The 20,438-nt window shown below is 48.9% G+C and overlaps 1 protein-coding gene across 3 annotated transcripts; it reads right to left on the bottom strand.

Annotated features, from left to right (window-relative positions):
- Nucleotides 1-8,272: 8,272 nt before the first annotated feature.
- CCNE1 (cyclin E1) lies at nucleotides 8,273-19,870 on the bottom strand. Of its 3 annotated transcripts, none has more exons than XM_032170332.2 (12): nucleotides 19,662-19,869; nucleotides 19,236-19,282; nucleotides 19,048-19,135; nucleotides 18,786-18,854; nucleotides 14,721-14,866; nucleotides 14,461-14,596; nucleotides 11,146-11,292; nucleotides 10,166-10,261; nucleotides 9,853-9,987; nucleotides 9,632-9,743; nucleotides 9,380-9,537; nucleotides 8,273-8,936 (listed from the first exon to the last, which is right to left on the bottom strand). In XM_032170332.2, exons 2-12 carry the CDS (start codon nucleotides 19,256-19,258, stop codon nucleotides 8,814-8,816), a joined length of 1,233 nt encoding a protein of 410 aa, XP_032026223.1. In that variant the 5' UTR covers nucleotides 19,259-19,282; nucleotides 19,662-19,869; the 3' UTR covers nucleotides 8,273-8,813. The 3 variants fall into 3 exon arrangements, with proteins under 3 accessions (XP_032026223.1, XP_032026225.1, XP_032026224.1); XM_032170333.2 differs by having other exon boundaries at nucleotides 8,282-8,936; nucleotides 18,786-18,845; nucleotides 19,662-19,870; XM_032170334.2 differs by lacking the exon at nucleotides 9,853-9,987 and having other exon boundaries at nucleotides 19,662-19,870.
- Nucleotides 19,871-20,438: the final 568 nt, after the last annotated feature.

Genomic DNA, 20,438 nt, shown 5'->3' with positions numbered 1-20,438 from the left:
CACAGCCCCACCTCCCGAGCTTGAGTCCTGCTGCTGCTCTGCTCCTAGAGTGCTACCTTTTCATTTCATACCAGTGCCCTCTGGGGACTCCAGGGCTTCACCGGTCTCCCAGCCTCCCTTGAGCTCGTGTCTCCAGGACTGGCAGTGTACACTCAGCAGGGGCTCCATCGAGGGCCCCTCACACACCAACCCCAGGGAAGCCAGCATTTGACTTGAACTGCACTGCAAAATCAGATGCCACACAACTTTTGGAATTGGCATTGATCAGGAAAATGATTTAAAAGGTGGGGGATGCTGTTTATTGAATAAAGGATAGCGTTGCCCCTCCCATGTGAGGCTCCCAGGAAAGAGTACCTGGTAAGCCTATGCAACCAAGTACATTAGAGTCTTTTGAAGTTACATTTGGAATTGGGACGAGGTAGGAAAAAAATCTATGCTCATTGGATACAGAATGCAATTGTCTGTTGGTGCAGGAACTGAAGAATCTGCAGCAAATTATATTTAAGACTCTATTGTCGCAGGCGGATTAGCTAATGCTTGATTTTAAGTGTAGGCTTCTAATGCTATTACTCCTGGTTAACTCTGCCTGGCAGGTAACCTTGTGGAACAAATGACTGCATTGCTTGAATAACATATTTGATCAAACAGGACAATTCTTTCAAAAATTGAGTTCTCTGTGGCAATTTGAGACCTGTGATCAGCAAATTAGATGATTACAGCAGGGATAAAAATAGTCTTCTAACAATGTCCAAGGTATAATGTGATTTGAATTTCAAAATGTGGAACATGTGGTAGGAAAATGCACGGTTGGGTAAATATGACTAGACATTATCAGATTTGATTTCTCTTTCTAGCCTTGCTCGGAGCTAGAGCCTAATTTTGCCCGAATAAACTCCAATCTCGTTTGTGTATGAGTTAGAGGGATGGACATGTATTGGGTGCCATGCTCTGAATCTTAAAGGGCTCCATGAGGCCGGGCGCGGTGGCTCACGCTTGTAATCCCAGCACTTTGGGAGGCCGAGGCGGGCGGATCACGAGGTCAGGAGATCGAGACCACAGTGAAACCCCCTCTCTACTAAAAATACAAAAAATTAGCCGGGCGTGGTGGCGGGCACCTGTAGTCCCAGCTACTCGGAGAGGCTGAGGCAGGAGAATGGTGTGAACCTGGGAGGCAGAGCTTGCAGTGAGCCGAGACTGCACCATTGCACTCCATTCCAGCCTGGGCGACAGAGCGAGACTCCGTCTCAAAAAAAAAAAAAAAAAAAAAAGGGCTCCATGGCTCTACCTGCCTTAGAAACTAAAAGTCAGTGTGAACCTCTGCATCATGTATTTATCCACATGGTACCAAATAACCATCATGAAAGAGTAAGCTGTCCGTGTTCCACACAGGGAAGATGGCATTGGAAAACCCTTGACTCCCACCACCTGAGGACCAGGGTTTTTTGTTGTTGTTGTTGTTGTCAGGCACAGTGGGCAGAGAAATGACAACAACTCTGGCGAACTCTAGCAAGTACATTCTTTTTTGGGAGACAGGGTCTCACTCTGATGCTTAGGCTGGAGTGCAGTGGCACAATCATGGCTCACTGCAGACTCAACCTCCCAGGCTCAGGTGATTCTCCTATCTCGGCCTCCTGGGTAGCTGGTACTCCAGGCATGCGCCATCACGCCCAGCTAATTTTTGTATTTTTTTTTTGTTTTTTTTGAGACGGAGTCTCGCTCTGTCACCCAGGCTGGAGTGCAGTGGCGCGATCTCGGCTCACTGCAAACTCTGCCTCCCAGGTTCACGCCATTCTCCTGCCTCAGCCTCTCTGAGTAGCTGGGACTACAGGCGCCCGCCACCACGCCCGGCTAATTTTTTTGTATTTTTAGTAGAGACGGGATTTCACAGTGGTCTCGATCTCCTGACCTCGTGATCCGCCCGCCTCGGCCTCCCAAAGTGCTGGGATTACAAGCGTGAGCCACGGCGCCCAGCAACCAGCTAATTTTTAAATTTTTTGTAGAGATGGAGTTTTGCCATATTGCCCAGGCTGGTCTTGAACTCCTGGGCTCAGGCGATCTGCCCACCTTGGCCTCCCAAAGTGCTGGGACTAGAGGCATGAGCCACTGTGCCTGGCCGCAAGTGAATTCTGTGAGCTGAGGCGGGATATGAGGATATGGTCTGCTCAACCACAATTCAGTGTCTCCAGGGTTGGTGAATCGCTCGCTCTTTCTCCATCGCTAACCCAAGAGTTAGATCAAGGGGCCACATCACCTCCTTTCTCTGGTCCTTCTTGCTAACACATCTCCTCAGGACATCCATTCACCCAAGTTGACTGAGCTGCCATTTTCACCCTAGTGTCTCTTGTGGCCTCATCTGACTTTAGCTGAATAGCAGAACATAAGCGACTTGGTCAAGGGGTATTTGCAGCCAATGAGAGAGAGGCCAAAGCACGGATTACTAGCAAGTGGAAAAAGCTCCTCTTACAAGGGAACTTTGATTTCTACTTACTAGCAGCTCCTAGGGTTCCTGAGTATAGACATGATTGATTAATATGATGTCATTTACCCATTCGGGACTTAGCCTTTATTAGCACCAATGATTAAGAGCTGCCTGTGACAACACTGCCACTTAAAAAGCTTTGACTTCCAGAAATGCAGCATTCCAACAAGTTACATATAAGGCATTCTTATTTCAGCATATTCTAGCACCCTCTGTAATACGGTGGGTTGCTAAATGACCTATGAATTAATATTTACCTCAAATGTGTTTTTTTGTTTGTTTGTTTGTTTGTTTTTTTGGATGTCACCCAGGCTGGAGTGCAGTGGCATGATCTCAGCTCACTGCAATGTCCACCTACCTGGTTCAAGTGATTCTCCTGCCTCAGCCTCCTGAGTAGCTGGGACTGCAGGCGCCCACCACCACACCTGGCTAATTTTTTGTACTTTAGTAGAAATGAGGTTTCACCACGTTGGCCAGGCTGGTCTTGATCTCCTGACTTCAAGTGATCCGCCCACCTCGAACCTCCCTAAATGCTGGGATTACAGGCGTGAGCCATTGTGCCTAGCCTCAAGCGTACTTTCAAATTTGCTGTTACCTCAATGTGTCAAGCTCTCAAATTTATGAAACTTTGGAAATAGAAATTTTTTATTGCCATCTTTTTGCTTAGAAAATGCCAAATGTAGGCCGGACACACTGGCTCACGCCTGTAATCCCAGCACTTTGGGAGGCCAAGGCAGGCGGATCACCTGAGGTCAGGAGTTCAAGACCAGCCAGGCCAACATGGTGAAACCCCGTCTCTACTAAAACTATAAAAATCAGCAGGGCATGGTGGTGGGCGCCTGTAGTCTCAGCTACTTGGGAGGCTAAGGCAGGAGAATCGCTTGAACCTGGGAGGCGGAGGTTGCAGCGAGCCAAGATCATGCCTCTGCACTCCAGCGTGGGTGACAGAGTGAGACTCCATCTCCGAAAAAAAAAATACCAAATGTAGGCCGGGCAAGGTGGCTTACGCCTGTAATCCCAGCACTCTGGGAGGCTGAGGCAGGTGGATTACCCGAGGTCTGGAGTTTGAGACCAGCCTGGCCAACATGGTGAAACCCCATCTCTACTAAAAATACAAAAAAAATTAGCCGGGCATGGTGGCAGGTGCCTGTAATCCCAGCTTCTCAGGAGGCTGAGGCAGGATAATCACTTGAACCTGGGAGGCGAAGGTTGCAGATAAGGCTTGTCTCAAGCTCTTGGCTTTAAGTGATCTGCCCAACTCGGCCTCCCAAAGTGCGGGGATTATAGGTGTGAGCCACCACGCCCAGTCAAAAACTCACTGCTTTTTAAGACTAGAACATCTCTGCCTAAGGTGAAGAAATAACTTGCTAGTCCTATCATTTGACTAAATACCATTACATGTAGATTTACAAATGCATTTATTAGGATAACTGTAGTATTAAAACTTGCCAGAGGGTTGGGTGCGGTGGCTTATGCCTGTAATCCCAGCACTTTGGGAGGCCGAGGGGGGGTGGATCATGAGGTCAGGAGATCAAGACCATCCTGGCTAACACGGTGAAACCCCATCTTTACTAAAAATACAAAAATTAGCCGGGTGTGGTGGTACGCGCCTGTAGCCCCAGCTACTCAGGAGGCTGAGGCAGGAGAATCGCTTGAACCCAGGAGGCAGAAGTTACGGTGAGCCAAAATCGCGCCATTGCCCTCCAGCCTGGGTGGAAAAGCGAGACTCCATCTCAAAAAAATAAAATAAAATAAAATAAAATAAATAAATAAATAAATAAATAAATAAAACTTGCCAGAAAAGCTGGCGCAGTGGCTCATGCCTGTAATCCCATCACTTTGGGAGGCCGAGGAAAGCTGGCGCAGTGGCTCATGCCTGTAATCCCATCACTTTGGGAGGCCGAGGAGGGCGGATCACCTGAGGTCAGGAGTTTGAGACCAGCCTGGCCAACATGGAGAAACCCCGTGTCTACTAAAAATACAAAAATTAGCCGGGTGTGGTGGTACGCGCCTGTAGTCCCAGCTACTCAGGAGGCTGAGGCAGGAGAATCGCTTGAACCCAGGAGGCAGAAGTTACGGTGAGCCGAAATCGCGCCATTGCCCTCCAGCCTGGGTGGAAAAGCGAGACTCCATCTCAAAAAAATAAAATAAAATAAAATAAAATAAAATAAAATAAAATAAAATAAAATAAATAGATAGATAAATAAAACTTGCCAGAAAAGCTGGCGCAGTGGCTCATGCCTGTAATCCTATCACTTTGGGAGGCCGAGGAGGGCGGATCACCTGAGGTCAGGAGTTTGAGACCAGCCTGGCCAACATGGAGATACCCCGTCTCTACTAAAAATACAAAATTAGCTGGGTGTGGTGGTGCGTGCCTGTAGTCCCAGCTACTTGGGAGGCTGAGGCTGGAGAATGCCTTGAACGCGGGAGGTGGAGGTTGCAGTGAGCTGAGATTGTGCCACTGCATTCCAGCCTGGCAACAGAGTGAGACTCCGTCTCAAAAAAAAAAAAAAAAATTTGCCAGAACTACGTCAATGTCAAAAATAAGGTCTCTCCAACTTCATACAAATATGGTTACAGATTTTATTCTTTTTGAGATGGAATCTTGCTCTGTCGCCCAGACTGTACTGCCATGGTGCCATCTTGGCTCACTGCATATGGTTAGGAATTTCAAATGGCTGCTTTTTTCTTTAGATTTTTGCCAAATGAGATAAAATACCAAGTTGAAAATAAGCAGTATTTATTTGTTCATTCACCCTTCCTTGTATGCACTGGCACACATGATGAAGCACTGTTAGTCAAACACAAGACTCCGAAAGACCACCACTCGAAGAATATTCAGTAAAAAGTCATGTGAGTGGCCAGATGCGGTGGCTCATGCCTACAATCCCAGCACTTTGGGAGGCCGAGGCAGGCAGATCACCTGAGTTCGGGAATTCAAGACTAGCCTGGCCAACATGGTGAAACCCAATCTCTACTAAAAATACAAAAATCAGCCGGGTGTGGTGGCGGGCACCTGTAATCCCAGCTACTTGGGAGACTGAGGTGGGAGAATCTTGAACAGGGGGGAGGTGGAGGTTGCAGTGAGCCAAGATCGTGCCACTGCACTCCAGCCTGGGTGACAGAGCAAGACTCCTTCTCAAAAAAAAAAAAAAAAAAGTCGTGTGAGCAGCCAGACGTGGTGGCTCACACCTGTAATCCCAACACTTTGGGAGGCTGAGGTGGGCGGATCACGAGGTCAGGAGTTCGAGACCAGCCTGGCCAACATGGTGAACTGCCGTCTCTACTAAAAGTACATAAAAAAAAAAAGTCACGTGAGCTGTACACGAGGCCTGTAAGTGGGCAGCAATCATTAGCAAGGCACTTGGTGACTCCATCAGTGCTCAGCGAAGAGGCTGCATCATGCGCTTGGCTGACATATAACTCTACCTCGCATTTTTTTCTTTTTATTTTTTTTTGAGACGGAGTTTTGCTCTCGTTGCCCAGACTGGAGTGCAACCTCCGCTCACCGCAACCTCCGCCTCCCGGGTTCAAGTGATTCTCCTGCCTCAGCCTCATGAGTAGCTAGGATTATAAGCATGTGCCACCACACCTGGCTAATTTTTTTTGTATTTTTAGTAGAAATGGCATTTCTCCATGTTAGTCAGGCTGGTTTTGTACTCCCAACCTCAGGTGATCCGCCCACCTCGGCCTCCCAAAGTGCTGGAATTACACACGTGAGCCACTGTGCCCGGCCTTTTTTGTTGTTGTTTTTTTAATGAGATGGAGTCTCACTCCGTCACCCAGGCTGGAGTGCAGTGGCATGATCTCGGCTCACTGCAACTGCTGCCTCCTGGTTCAAGTGATTCTCCTGCCTCAGCCACCCCAGTAGCTGGGATTACAGGTGTGTGCCACCACGCCTGGCTAATTTTTTTTTTTTTTTTTTTTGAGACAGAGTTTTGCTCTTGTTGCCCAGGCTGGAGTGCAGTGGTGTGCAGTGGAGCGAGTGGAGTGCAATCTCAGCTCACTGCAACCTCTGCCTCCCAGGTTCAAGGGATTCTCCTGCCTCAGCCTCCCGAGTAGCTGGGATTATAAACATGTGCCACCACATCCAGCTAATTTTGTATTTTTAGTAGAGATGGGGTTTCTCCATGTTGGTCAGGCTGGTCTCCAACTCCCAACCTCAGGTGATCTGCCTGCCTTGGGTCCCAAAGTGCTGGGATTACAGGCCTGAACCACCATGCCCAGCCTTAATTTTTGTATTTTTACTACAGGTGGGGTTTCACCACGTTGGGCAGGCTGGTCTCCAACTCCTGACCTCAAGTGATCTGCTCAACTCAGCCTCCCAAAGTGCTAGGATTACAGGCGTGAGCCACACGCCCAGCCGCATTTTCTTCTTTTCCTTTTTTTTTTTTTGAGACGGAGTCTCGCCCTGTTGCCCAGGCTGGAGTGCAGTGGCACGACCTCAGCTCACTGCAAGCTCCACCTCGTGGATTCATGCCATTCTCCTGACTCAGCCTCCTGAGTAGCTGGGACTACAGGCCCCCACCACCATGCCTGGCTAATTTTTGTATTTTTAGTAGAGATGGAGTTTCACCGTGTTAGCCAGGATGGTCTCGATTTCCTGACCTTGTGATCCGCCCGCCTTGGCCTCCCTAAGTGCTAGGATTACAGGCATGAGCCACCACGCCCGGCTGCATTTTCTTCTTAAAAGCAGTTTTAGGCTACTATGTTAAAAGTTATCCAAATAAAAATTCACTTATTCTTTAGGCTAAGATCTGATTCCTTATGGCCTTTAACCAGTCCTAAGAAGTTACACCTAGGAATCCTCTTCAGTGTGGACATTACCTCACCACTACTGCCACTGATGGCCAATAAACCTGGTGTGAGCAGCCACCAGTGCAGGGCGTGGTGAGACAAATACCAGGTGGACTCCTCACTTCCAGCTTAGGGGGCACCAGGAGGCAGACAGGCTGCAGCTGAAGCCCACTTCTAAAGTCTTCTTTCCATCAAATACATTGAAAAATGTATGTGACTGAAAGAGTTAAGCCTCAAGGCTGGGTGAGGTGGCTCACACCTGTAATCCCAGCACTTTGGAAGGCTGAGATGGGCGGATCACCTGAGGTCAGGAGTTTGAGACCAGCCTGGCCAACACGGTGAAACCCCGTCTCCACTAAAAATACAAAAATTAGCCGGGTGTTGGCCGGGCGCGGTGGCTCACGCCTGTAATCCCAGCACTTTGGGAGGCCGAGGCGGGTGGATCACGAGGTCAGGAGATCGAGATCATCCTGGCTAACACGGTGAAACCCCGTCTCTACTAAAAATACAAAAAATTAGCCGGGCGCAGTGGCGGGCGCCTGTATTCCCAGCTACTCGGGAGGCTGAGGCAGGAGAATGGCGTGAACCCGGGAGGCGGAGCTTGCAGTGAGCCGAGATCGCGCCACTGCACTCCAGCCTGGGAGACAGAGCAAAACTCCGTCTCAAAAAAAAAAAAAAAAAAATTAGCCGGGTGTGGTGGCACACGCCTGTAGTCCCAGCTACTTAGGAGGCTGAGGCAGGAGAATCGCTTAAACCCGGGAGGCAGAAGCTACAATGAGCCAAGATTGTGCCCCTGCACTCCAGCCTTGGTGACAGAGCACCCTGTCCCTGTCTCAAAAACAAACAAACAAACAAACAAACAAACAAAACAAAAGAAAGACAGACAGACTTGAGCCTCAAGTATGAGAAGTATGAAGTCAAAAAACAGAAATTGATATAGCCACAATTAAGGCTGACTGCTACCTTAAGTTACCAGACACAGCTCATAAAACCAGCTGTCTCAAAGACAGTATTATCTTTATTAAAAAACGGATAGATATAGCAGCACTTACAAAACAGTTCATCAAAGGCATTGTACACTGTCAACTGATAATGTGGAGACGGCAGCACCCTGCCCAGCTGGCTGTGGGCTCTGCACAATGCTTGCCCGCAACCACCTGCTCCACTTGGTACAACGCAGCCCAGAACACCCGCGGGGAGAGCCACACCACCGCGGCCGTCCACAGCTTCAAGCTTTTGTTGTTGTGTGAGTCCCTCAGGTCAAGTAGCACCTTCCATAGCAGCATCGGGAGCACGCACTGGTGTCTGGAGGTGGCTGGTGTACTTGACCCACTTATTTAAAAAAAACCTATAAGCATTCAATAAAAAACACTTTGCCCTGTTTGATGCCATCCACAGAAATACTTCTGTTGTGGAAAAAACACTCTACCATTCAGATATCTGTAAAAGCAAACGCACGCCTCTGCTGCAACAGACAGAAGAGAACGTGGAGCAGGCGCTTCCGCGCAACTGTCTTTGGTGGAGAAGGATGGGGTGGTCACGCCATTTCCGGCCCGCTGCTCTGCTTCTTATCGCTGTGTGGCGGGGTGAGGAGCCCACTGGGGAGAGGAGAAGCCCTATTTTGTTCAGACAACATGGCTTTCTTTGTTTGGGCTTTGTCCTGTTGGTAAGAATAAAAGGGACAACACGTTATAGTAGAACATATACTTGGGCTTCAATTACCATAGGCTTTTTCTTTTTTAATTTTTAAATTTTTTTTTTTCAAGATGGAGTCTCACTTTGTCACCCAGACTGGAGTACAGTGGTGGGATCTCGGCTCACTGCAACTTCTACTTCCCGGGTTCAACCGATTCTCCTGCCTCAGCCTCTTGAGTAGCTGGGACTACAGGCGCCCACCACCATACCCAGCTAATTTTTGTATTTTTAGTAGAGACAAAGTTTCACCATGTTGGCCAGGCTGGTCTTGAACTCCTGGCCTCAAGTGATCGGCCCACCTCGGCCTCCCAAAGTGCTGGGTTTACAGGCCTGAACCACCGTGGCTGGCCTATTTAGACAGTTTTAAGAATTTGGCCAAGAAGGACTGAAAGGAGCAGCAGCACTGACCAGCAAATCCAAGCTGTCTCTGTGGGTCTGTATGTTGTGTGCATCTTCATCAGCGACGCCCCTGAAGTGCTTCAGTTTTGAGCTCCCCGTCTCCCTTATAACCATGGCAAATGGAACCATCCACTTGACACAGTTCTCTATGTCGCACCACTGATACCCTGCGGTGAAGACATCATAGGCTTAATCTGAGGCTGACAACTGGATGTAAGCTTAGTACACCTTGTTTGCGCATGCGTTGGAAAGCCAACTTACCTGAAACCTTTTGAATCAATTCAGATGAAGAGAAATGATACAAGGCCGAAGCAGCAAGTATACCATAAGGAAATTCGAGGCAGTCAACATCCAGGACACAGAGATCCAACAGCTACGGAGAAGAAAAGAACGCTGAGATGGATGCCACCACACGCCTCTTCTAGACTTCCTCACTCCAGCTGCAGGGAAGGTGGCCCCACGGACGTGATGGAGCCACTTACCTCTGCAATCTGTATAAAGATTTGCTGGGGATACTGCGGCAGTAGCACTTCATGTAAGTCATTTAGATATGCAACCTGCATGTATACATTCAGCCAGGACACAATAGTCAGGGGACTTAAACGCCACTTAAGGGCCTAAAGGAAAACAGAGAGAAAAGAGACCGATGATTGAGAAAAGAAGTTCAAAGTGTAGCCATGTTCCATGCCACAATGTGTCCAGCTGGAGAACACCTCCCAGAGGCACCCACACTTCAGGTGGAAAAGATCTGCCGTACGCATTTAAAAAATGGCTGGAAAATTCACTGGAACCCACCTTCATAATCATTAATTCCATGGTGAGAATTTCATCTCCTGAACAAGCTCCATCTGTCACATACGCAAACTGGTGCAACTTTGGAGGATAGATTTCCTGAAAGGAAGTAAAAGATGCCACTAGCACCAAAGCCAATCTCTAACAGTCTCAATTTATAATGCATCCAAAATGACTTCTCAGCACCCTAGCATGGAAAGAGAGAGGGTGCACTGATGGGATTAACACAGAAGCCACTCCAATGGTTGTTAAAAAAAAAAAAAAAAAAACAGAAACACAACTCCTACCCACCCTTAAATAAATGGATGGAACTTTGACTCACTGTGGGTACTCTTGAAATATCCCCTTTTTAGTACCTTTAACACATTTGAAAGTTGGGCCCATACACCCTTTGATAATCATACACAAATTTTTAATCTTTTCTTTTTTCTTTTTTTTTTTTTTTTTAGACAGAATTTCCCTCTGTTGCCCAGGCTGGAGTGCAGTGGTAGGATCTCGACTCACTGCAGCCTCTGCCTCCTGGGCTCCAGCAATTCTCTTGCCTCAGCCTCCCGAATAGCTGGGATTACAGGCACATGCCACCACGCCTGGCTAATTTTTGTATTTTTAGTACAAACGGTGTTTCACCATGTCTCAAACTACTGGCCCAAGTGACCCAGCTGCCTTGGCCTCCCAAAGTGCTGGGATTATAGGCTTGAGTCACCACCCCGGGCCCAAAATTATTATCTTAGTCCAAAGTTCTTTTTTTCTTTTTTTACTCAGTGTAACTACATGAACCTAGGTCTTCCATACCCTCACTACTTTTCTCTTCCTGGTCACCTTCCAGCCTTTTTTCTTTTTGGCATGTGTCTTAACTTTACAGGGTAGCAAATTAGAAAAATTTAGGATGAGTGCTATAGACAAAGCGCCAACCTCTTCCCCCAATCTCAGTGGAGCTCGAGAAATAACACACATTATAGAACAAATATTTGAAAATGATTTACCTCAAGTTTGGCTGCAATAAATAAAGATGAAATCCCAATAAGCTGTAAAAGAGTTTTTACAACATTTTCTTGTGTCGCCATATACCGGTCAAAGAAATCTTGTGCCAAGTAAAAGGTCTCCCTGTGAAGTTTATAGACTTCACACACCTGAAAACATATTTAGTAAGTTTTAGAACAGTTACTTGAGGGAGGGGAAAAAAAAACCAAAACTTGTAATGACTTTGGTGAAGGACAATATAAAATGCAAAGTTCCTGAACTCAACAATTGATAGTTTTTTGTTTTTTGTTTTTTGTTTTTGAGAGGGGTCTTATTCTGTCGCCCAGGCTGGAGTGTAGTGTTGTGATCTTGGTTCACTGCAACCTCCACCTCCCAGGCTCAAGCGATTCTCTTGCTTCAGCCTCCCAAGTAGCTGGAATTACCAACACCCGCCACCATGCCCAGCTAATTTTTGTATTTTTAGTAGAAATGGCGTTTTACCACATTGGCCAGGCTGGTCTTGAACTCCTAGCCTCAAGTGATCTGCCTGCTTCAGCCTCCCACAGTGCTGGAATTATAGGGATGAGCCACAGTGCCCAGGCTAACAACTGATAGGTTTTAAATGAGGGGCCCTTCTGGCCTGTCCCACCTTCACCTGCCTGGGATGTGAATCATCCCCTTGCCCGCACATCCCCGTGGAGTAGGCCACCTGCCTGTTAGTCACTCAGTAGCACACAGGTTATCAGATGGACTGTCACAGCACAGCAGTGCTGGTGTTCAAGCAAGCAGCCCCTATTTTACTGAATAATGGCCCCACAGGGCAAGAGTAGTGATGCTGGCTATTTGGAAACGCCAAAGAGAAGCCATGAAGTGCTTTCTTTAAGTGAAAACGTGAAAGTAGAGGAATAAAAACATAGCATATCTAGAGCTCAGTACTATCTGTTGCTTCAGGCATCTCCTGCGGGTCTTGGGATGTACCCCCGAGGATGAGGGGTACTTCTGTAGTTACACACTCAACTTCTACATGTTTTCATGAAGCGGGTCTGCCTAAGATGTCCTTCCACTTCAGAAGAAAAGCCCACTTCTCACCCATTCAAGTCTTACAAGGTTGTCTAGGAAGCTTCCCTTAATCAAGAAACTACACGCTACCGCAGTTCATCCCAGTAAGAGATACACTACCAATAAAATCTCATCTTTTATGTTTAACCATTATCTATCAAATTTTGTTATACTTGTTCTTTTGATTAACTGTTAAAGAGAAATAAAATAGTGTGGACCAAGAAAAGATTTGAGTTGGGTGCTGGAGCTCACACCTATAATCCCAGCACTTTGGGAGGCCAAGGCAGGGGGATCCCTTGATCTCAGGAGTTGGAGACCAGCCAGGGCAACATAGCGAGACCCCATCTCAACAAAAAATAAAAAATTGGCAGGGTATAGTGGCTCATGCCTGTAGTCCCAACGACTGGGGAGGCTGAGGCAGGAGGAATGCTTGAGCCCGGGAATTGGAGCCTGCAGTGAGCCGTAACTGCACTACTACACTCCAGCCTGGGTGACAGAGCAACTCTGTCTCAAAACACAGAAGCCAATCCAATGGTCCAAATATCTTTAAAAATCACTTAAAAAAAATTGAGACAGAGTCTCATGGTCACCCAGGCTGGAGTGCAGTGGCGCTATCACAGCTCACTGCAGGCTCCAACTCCCACGATCAAGCAATCCTCCCACCTTAGCCTCCCCACTAGTAATGACTACAAGCGTGAGCCACTATACCCTGACAATTTTTTATTTTTTGTTGAAATGGGGTCTCGAGGGCCAGGCGCAGTGGCTCACGACTGTAATCCCAGCACTTTGGGAGGCTGAGGCAGGCGGATCACCTGAGGTCAGGAGTTCAAGACCAGCCTGACCAACACGGAGAAACCTCATCTCTACTAAAAATACAAAATTAGCCGGGCGTGGTGGCGTATGCCTGTAATCCTAGCTACTCGGGAGCCTGAGGCAAGAGAATCGCTTAAACCCAGGAGGCAGAGGTTGTGGTGAGCCAAGATCACGCCATTGCACGCCAGCCTGGGCAACAAGAGCAAAACTCCATCTCAAAAAAAAAAAAAAAAAAGACATGGGGTCTTGCTATGTTGCCCAGGCTGGTCTCCAACTCCTGGGCTCAAGGGATCCTTCTGCCTTGGCTTTCCAAAGTGCTGGGATTACAGACATGAGCCACCGTGCCCAGCCAGGATTTGAACAATATATTTTATTAGAATAAATGGGAATGGTGAAAAAGGGAATGGATTCCAAGAAGTTAAAAAAGGGCAATGTCAGACCTGTTTAAGATAAGGTTGTTCATATATGTTTACAATTTATGATAGTAGCTATGAAGGAGGTGATATATGCATCCCAGTGGATACATTTAAAAGCAATTTAGCTGGGCATGGTGGCTCACACCTGTAATCCCAGCACTCTGGGAGGCTGAGGCAGGTGGATCACGAGGTCAGGAGTTCAAGACCGGCCTGGCCAACATGGTGAAACCCCATTTCTTCTAAAAATACAAAAATTAGGCCAGGTGCGGTGGCTCACACCTGTAATCCCAGCACTTTGGGAGGCCAAGGCGGGCAGATCACGAGGTCAGGAGATCGAGACCATCCTGGCTAACACGGTGAAACCCCATCTCTACTAAAAATACAGAAAATTAGCTAGACGCGGTGGTGGGCGCCTGTAGTCCCAGCTACTCGGGAGGCTGAGGCAGGAGAATGGCGTGAACCCGGGAGGCGGAGCTCGCAGTGAGCCAAGATCGCGCCACTGCACTCTAGCCTGGGTGACAGAGCAAGACTCTGTCTCAAAAAAAACAAAAAAAATTACAAAAATTAGCTGGGCGTGATGGCGTGCACCTGTAATCCCAGCTACTCAGGAGGCTGAGGCCAGGAGAGTCACTTGAACCCATGAGACAGAGGTTGCAGTGAGCCAAGATTGTGCCACTGTTACTCCAGCCTGAGTGACAAAGCAAGACTCCATCTCAAAAAAAAAAAAAAAAATCAATTTAATGAATGAACATAATGAACAAAGCTCAAATGTTAACAGTTACAATTTACTGGAAAATACAATCTTAACAATTATTTAAACTTGGATGGAAAAAATTAGATGCCAATTTTAAAACATCTGAAGGATAAAAAGATTTCAGAAATTCTTGCTAAGAATACAAGCAAAACAGAAAGACCACTGCAGTAAATATACCATATAGCTTCAGAGATGGAGAACGTGTTAAGGGAATAAACCACACAGAGGTCCTAATACACAAAAATGCTGGAAATGCTCAGTGCTTTCATGAAGCGAACAGGAAGACTCAAGCTCACCTCCATTAACCAATCCAGAAGAATTGCTCGCATTTTTGGCTGCAGAAGAGGGTGTTGCTCAAGAAAGTGCTGATCCCTTAAGTATGTCTTTTCCTTGTTTAACATGATTTTCCAGACTTCCTCTCTATTTGCCCAGCTACAACAAAACACACAACAAAAATGAGGCCCACAAAGGGGTTAAGAATGCGTCCATGCTATGAGGGATAAAGGGGAACATGGAATAAGAGACCTGGAAGCCACGTGGCAGAGTGGGCACTGACCTCAGTACAGGCAGCGGGGAGCCTCTGGATGGTGCAATAATCCGAGGCTTGCACGTTGAGTTTGGGTAAACCTGCTCATCTTCTTCTTTGTCAGGTGTGGGGATCAGGGAGCAGGGGTCTGCACAGACTGCATTATTGTCCCAAGGCTGTAAATGAAAAATATACAGGAGAGGTGAGATAAGATGCAAACAGCTCTTACATTACCCAAAAACATTACAAATTCACTTGCAACTCAGTAAGATACTAGGCATGACTTCTGAAAGTGCTTCCAAAAAGATACATTATGATATTTTTTGTCACAACTCAAAGATTTGTTTTTTAATGAGTACAGTGCATCTACTAAAATTTCTTAAAAGTAAAACAGAATTGTCAATAAAAATATTTACATAAGCACTTCACATTCATTAGTATAAAAGATCAAAAATGTAAATTGGCTGCCATATGTATTAAAGTCCTCTCAGCTTAAAACAAAAACCCATCAGATGTGACATTTTCTTTTTGTTGCAGGACTAGCCAAATATGTTAAACAATAAAGGACTTTTTCTTTTCCTTAACTCGAAACAAACAGAATGAACATCCACCTAGTTAAAACCAAATCAAGTGATGGTCACAGGTCATACTATGAAGTCTACAGGAAGCTAGCCTAAACACTCCTTAAGACCTCTGAATCTGCTGAGTCTTGCAGGGTAATTCAAATACCCGATGAAATAGGGAACTATTATAAACCAAAGCACTATGCTTTTCTTTTAAAGGTTTCAGATATGTATTCAATTTTCAATATCTGAAAAACACTAAAGTCCATTTAGAATATTTTCATTTTTAAAGCTATTCCTACTCTAAGAAGTCTGTTTGATTTTTAAAGTTATAAAATAGTAACTTTGCTGAAGATATTAGGCAGGTAACAATCCCACTAGCATGGAAGCCATATGAAAGTCTGAGACTTGGCTTTTTTTTTTTTTTTTGAGATAGGGTCTCCCTCTGTTGCCCAGGCTGGAGTGCAGTGGTATGATCTCAGCTCACTGCAACCTCTGCCTCCTGGGGTCAAGCGATCCTCCTGCCTTAGCCTCCTGAGCAGCTAGGACTACAGGCACGCACGAGCACACCCAGCTAATTTTTGTATTTTTTTTGTAGAGATGGGGTTTCGCCATGTTGTCCAGGCTGGTCTCGAACTCCTGGACTCAAGCCATCCTCCCGCCTTGTCTTCTGAAAGTTCTGGGATTACACGCCTGAGCCACCGCACCCGGCATTCTCTATTTTTTTTTAAAGCAGAGACCCACCAGCCTGGCCAACCTAGTGAAACCCCATCTCTACTAAAATACTAAAAATACAAAAATTAGCTGGGTGTGGTGGTGGACGCCTGTAATCCCAACTACTCGGGAGGCTGAGGCAGGAGAATCACTTGAACCCAGGAGGCAGAGTTTGCAGGGAGCCGAGATTGCGCCATTGCACTCCAGCCTGGGTGACAGAGCAAGACTCCGTCCTAAAAAAAAAAAGCAGAGACCATTAACATTGACTAAAGAACAAAATAGACAACTGGGGTCACTATAAATGAACGTGGAAACTCCGGCTGTAAGTGCTACCTCGAAGACACAGCACATAGTGGTGACCACAGCACATTGGGTGCCTTCAGAGGAAGCCCAAGCACTTTCAGTTAGAAGAGCAAAGCCAGATAAAGCTCTTCCCCACCCAATGTACAAAGAATTGGGCATGCAAATTATCCATGACAGCTCCTGCCAACAGCTGTGCGAGCAAGGCTGCTTCCTTTCAGTTCTAGTACTATGTGCGGGTGGCATTTCCTTGACTCAAAAAGGGTCACATTACAACCGCTGTAAGTTGTTCTTCATTCAGGAAGAATGAATTCTAGTCTTGAAGGCATAATGCTGGGTGCCACCCTCTGCAGCCAGATGGCTGGCACATCTGAGAGCAGGCCTTTGGACATAGATGAGTCCAGCAGCAGTTCCCAAACTAGGTGAACCATCAGCAGACAAATGGTTTCCAAAGTTGGCCTTTTTAGGGACCAGTGGATGAGGTAGATTAAGTCTATGTCCTTAACTTGAATGTACACCAAGTTTCAAAGCAAGATCCATCTGACTTTATTTAGGAAGGAACGAGATAACAGTAAGAGATCAACAGGATTCCTAACCACTCCAACTCCTCATGCCAATTTTTCCTTATGTAGGATTATTTTCTGAAAAGTAACAGTCCAGGATTCCACTTCAACAGAAAGATTGAGTCTCGTGCAAAAAAATTAAACAACAAAATGGACGTGTTAAGTAGGTCTTAGATAAAAGGGTATTCTTTTCATTAAGAACAGCCTAAGATGAAAATTAAAAAGCTTCCATGTGGTCTTGATGAAGCAGTTACATAAGAGGTTAGCACAGTGGCTCCAAGTAGCTCAAGACTGTCATACTTGGGGGAAGCTATGATAACTCCACAGAAAAGTTCTATATGTGAACAAGGAAAAAGGTTCTGTTGTACCCCCAAGTTCTAGTTTCATGAAATCTCCACAAAGAAATAACACAGATACTGCTCCATACATAGACAGCTAATATTTAAGCTATCGACTCTACAAAATGTACAGAAATCTGTTGCCATTAATCTCTGGATAACCACGAAAATGCCTTCTAGTGGGAAATGGTAAGGCTATTCCGGCAGCACAGCTATCCACGCTGTGGCCAGGGGACAGAGCCACAATCCGTCCCAGGCCCCCTCGTCACTGCTCAGGCTATCCTTGAGAACAGACATGCTTCTAAAACTCCAAGAATGCAACAGGGACGGCCCTGCTTCATCTTCAACTGGAAGTTTCTTTTCTATTCAAAACACAGCTGGGAAAATAAACAATCCTGAATTTCACAAAGTCAGAATTCATTTTATATTACCTAAAAAATCAACTTGCTTGATTTGAATGTACTTTAAGGGGAGAAAAAAAAAAACTTGGGATATGCCATCTCATTTCCTTCTCTGAAATGATTTCTTTGAATGAAAAAGGAAATCAGCAACCCCCAATAGTCAGTGGACCCTCCTCAGAAATGCTTATTTTGGGGGATCTTACATGCAGTGACAACTGCTATTTAGAACACGGCCCATTATGTTGAAACCCTTCCTGCTTCCAGATGAACTACCCTGGCTGCTGCTCTGCAAAGTGAGTTGCTCCTCTGCTAACCTAGCTTGGATCCCTGCACTCAGGTCGAACACTGTTTCTGTTCAGCGTTTATCTGTGATAGAGTCAGAAGGCCTGACCAGCTAGTTTAGAGATAGGCTGCTTCCCCCACTGGAGCCATAACTACAGTCTCCAGCCATTTCTGAAAGTAAAGAGATAGTACAAGCTTTTCCTGCAAGAAACTTCTGATATTATAATAATTATCACACTGCATGCAGGAAATTTGGCAGGAACTCCTTAAGGTGAGAAAAGAAAAGCAGTCAAAAAAAATGTATTGAGACACCACCTATCATTACACTGAATGTTCCACTGATACTCTTGCTGAGGTCAGGCTGAGCTGGGGATCAATGCAGGTAATTGCTGGAGGGGCTAGAAGAACTTCCAGGGCCAGAAAGAGGAGAAGAATTTGAAACCTGACCTACAGATGATGGAGGAGGTCCTTAAACACCATGACAAGAAAAATAGGTGTAGATAGGGGGAAAGTTGTTGCTTATGAACACCCAGGAACCCTCCCCCAGTTCACCAGCTTTTACAGCAAGGCCGAGGGCCCAACTTTGCCCCTGGATGGCACAGGACTCTGGGTTACTTTCTTCCTCTAACTGAGTCTCAGTTTCCTCCTGGGCAGAAGGGGAGGGCTGAATAATGTGATGTCCATTCTGGTTCTTCCAGGCTAGGCACATATCTGTAATCTCAGACGGTGCCAGTCAGGAACACCAAGCTTCCTGGAATCCCAGGACTGGCCAGTGCCCACTGACAGGTACAGTGCTGGGCCATATGGGCTGTGGCTGCATTAGAGAAGTTCACTCTCACCAGAGTGTCTCCAGCAAGAGACAAGACAGCATGAAACCCCATGTGACCCACAGGGAGAAGGACCTCCACAGAGGCCCAACCCCGGGCGGACCTACCTGGCTCCCACACTGGTCCCTCGCTGTCCTGTCGATTTTGGCCATTTCTTCATCTGGATCCTGCAAAAACTAACATGAAGCCACCCCCATGACCCCAACGAAACACACCAAACAAGACAAAAACAGAGAGAAGAGGAGAAAGCTGATCAGGTTATGAGCTCCGTTCCTGCCCAAGGGACCCCCGCCCCCGCAGGCAGAGCCAAGTCGGGTACCCAGGTGAGATGGGGGGGGATGCTCCCCAACCTGTCTCTTTTGTACTCACAACGGCCACGTTTGCCTTCCTCTTCCTGGAGCGAGCCGAGAACTCCGCGCCACCGTCCTCCTTCATGGTGTCCCGCTCCTTCGCATCCCTGTGGACCCGGGTGGCACCGGGCCGGGTGAGCACCCGCGGCCGCCCCTCCCCCACGCCACCCGTCCCGTCCCGTCCGGCCCCGCGGCGCGGGCACTCACCGCTCTCTGCGCTCCCTCGGCATGATGGGGCTGCTCCGGCCTGAGGCCTGCGGGGCGGCGCGGGGTGAGGCGGCGGCGGGGTCAGGCCGCGGGCCCAGCACCCCTCCCCCCTCGCGCGCGGGCGGCCGGGCGGGCCAGGAAGATGGCCGATGGCGGGGTGGCCTGTCACCCACGACCCGCGCCCCCGCCGACCCCTGACCCGGGGTCCCGCCGACCCCGCCGCCCTCACCAGCCCGTCGCCTCCCGGGGCCCGGGCTGCCTCAGTGTCCCCTCCGCCCCACTCCGCCGCGCTCCCAGCACCCTCCCGGGGCGCCCCGCGCCGCCGCCCGGGGACCCGCGACCCGGCCGCACCCCGCCCCCACCCAGCTCCCCGGCGCGGTCTGGGCCCCAGGAATCCCTGTCCGCAGCCCGCGGCAGTAGCCTCACCAGGGTCTTCTCCGCGGCGGGCGGCGCGCTCCAGTCCCGGCAGGCAGCGGCGGCGACGGCGGCGGCGGCGGGAGTCGGCGGGCAGAGCGCGCGGCGGTGGCGGGATCCGCGCCTGCCCCCTACACCGCGCTGGCGGCCGCGCCGGCTGCTCCTGCGCCCGGCTCAGAGCGGGACATTTAAAATCCCTGCGCGCGGAACCGGCCCCGGCCCGCCCTCGCGCCGCCCCGCCGCGGCTCCCAGCCCCTCAGCGGCCGCGCGGGACTCAGAGCCCGTCCCGCCCCGTCCCTCGCCCCGCCCCCGCGCCCGCCCCTCCACGGCGCCGGCCAGCGAGGCGCAGGGACGGGGAATCAGGGGCGGGGCCGGCGGGAGGGGCGGGGCCAAGTGACAGGGCCTGCGCGCCGAGGGCCGGGGCGCGGGGCGCGGGGCGCGGGACGCGGGGCGGGGCGGCGGGCGGGACGCGGGAGAAGTCTGGCGCGCGGCGGCGAGGGGCGGGCCGCGGGCGCCGGGGGCGGGGCCGAGCGGCGCTGGCGCGGCAAAAAGCCGCGTGGCTGGCGCGGGTGGAATGTAAACACGGCGGGTGACGCGGGTTCGGGCCCCGGCAGGGCCGAGCGGGGGGTATGCGGGGGGGTGGGGGGCCTACCCGAGGAGCGCCGCCCGCCGTTCTGCCGCGCGCGCTGTCCTGCCAGGCACGCCCTCCCCGCCCCCGGGACGCCGGGTTCCGGGCCCTGAGTCCTGGGCGGGGACATCCCCAAGGTCACCGCGCCTGTGCCTTGGCCT

The sequence above is a fragment of the Hylobates moloch genome, unplaced genomic scaffold (genome assembly GCF_009828535.3).
Source record: "Hylobates moloch isolate HMO894 unplaced genomic scaffold, HMol_V3 SCAFFOLD_12, whole genome shotgun sequence".
Lineage (NCBI taxonomy): Eukaryota > Metazoa > Chordata > Mammalia > Primates > Hylobatidae > Hylobates > Hylobates moloch.
This window is presented reverse-complemented; position numbering and strand designations above follow the sequence as displayed.

Excerpts from the sequence above, each read along its gene's own strand:
- CCNE1 (XM_032170332.2), bottom strand. The coding sequence starts at position 19,258 with ATGCCGAGGGAGCGCAGAGAGCG. Across the intron at positions 19,136-19,235 it reads CCGAGGGAGCGCAGAGAGCG|GGATGCGAAGGAGCGGGACA; the intron begins GTGAGTGCCCGC and ends CCGGGTCCACAG. Across the intron at positions 14,867-18,785 it reads GGGACCAGTGTGGGAGCCAG|CCTTGGGACAATAATGCAGT; the intron begins GTAGGTCCGCCC and ends TTTCATTTACAG.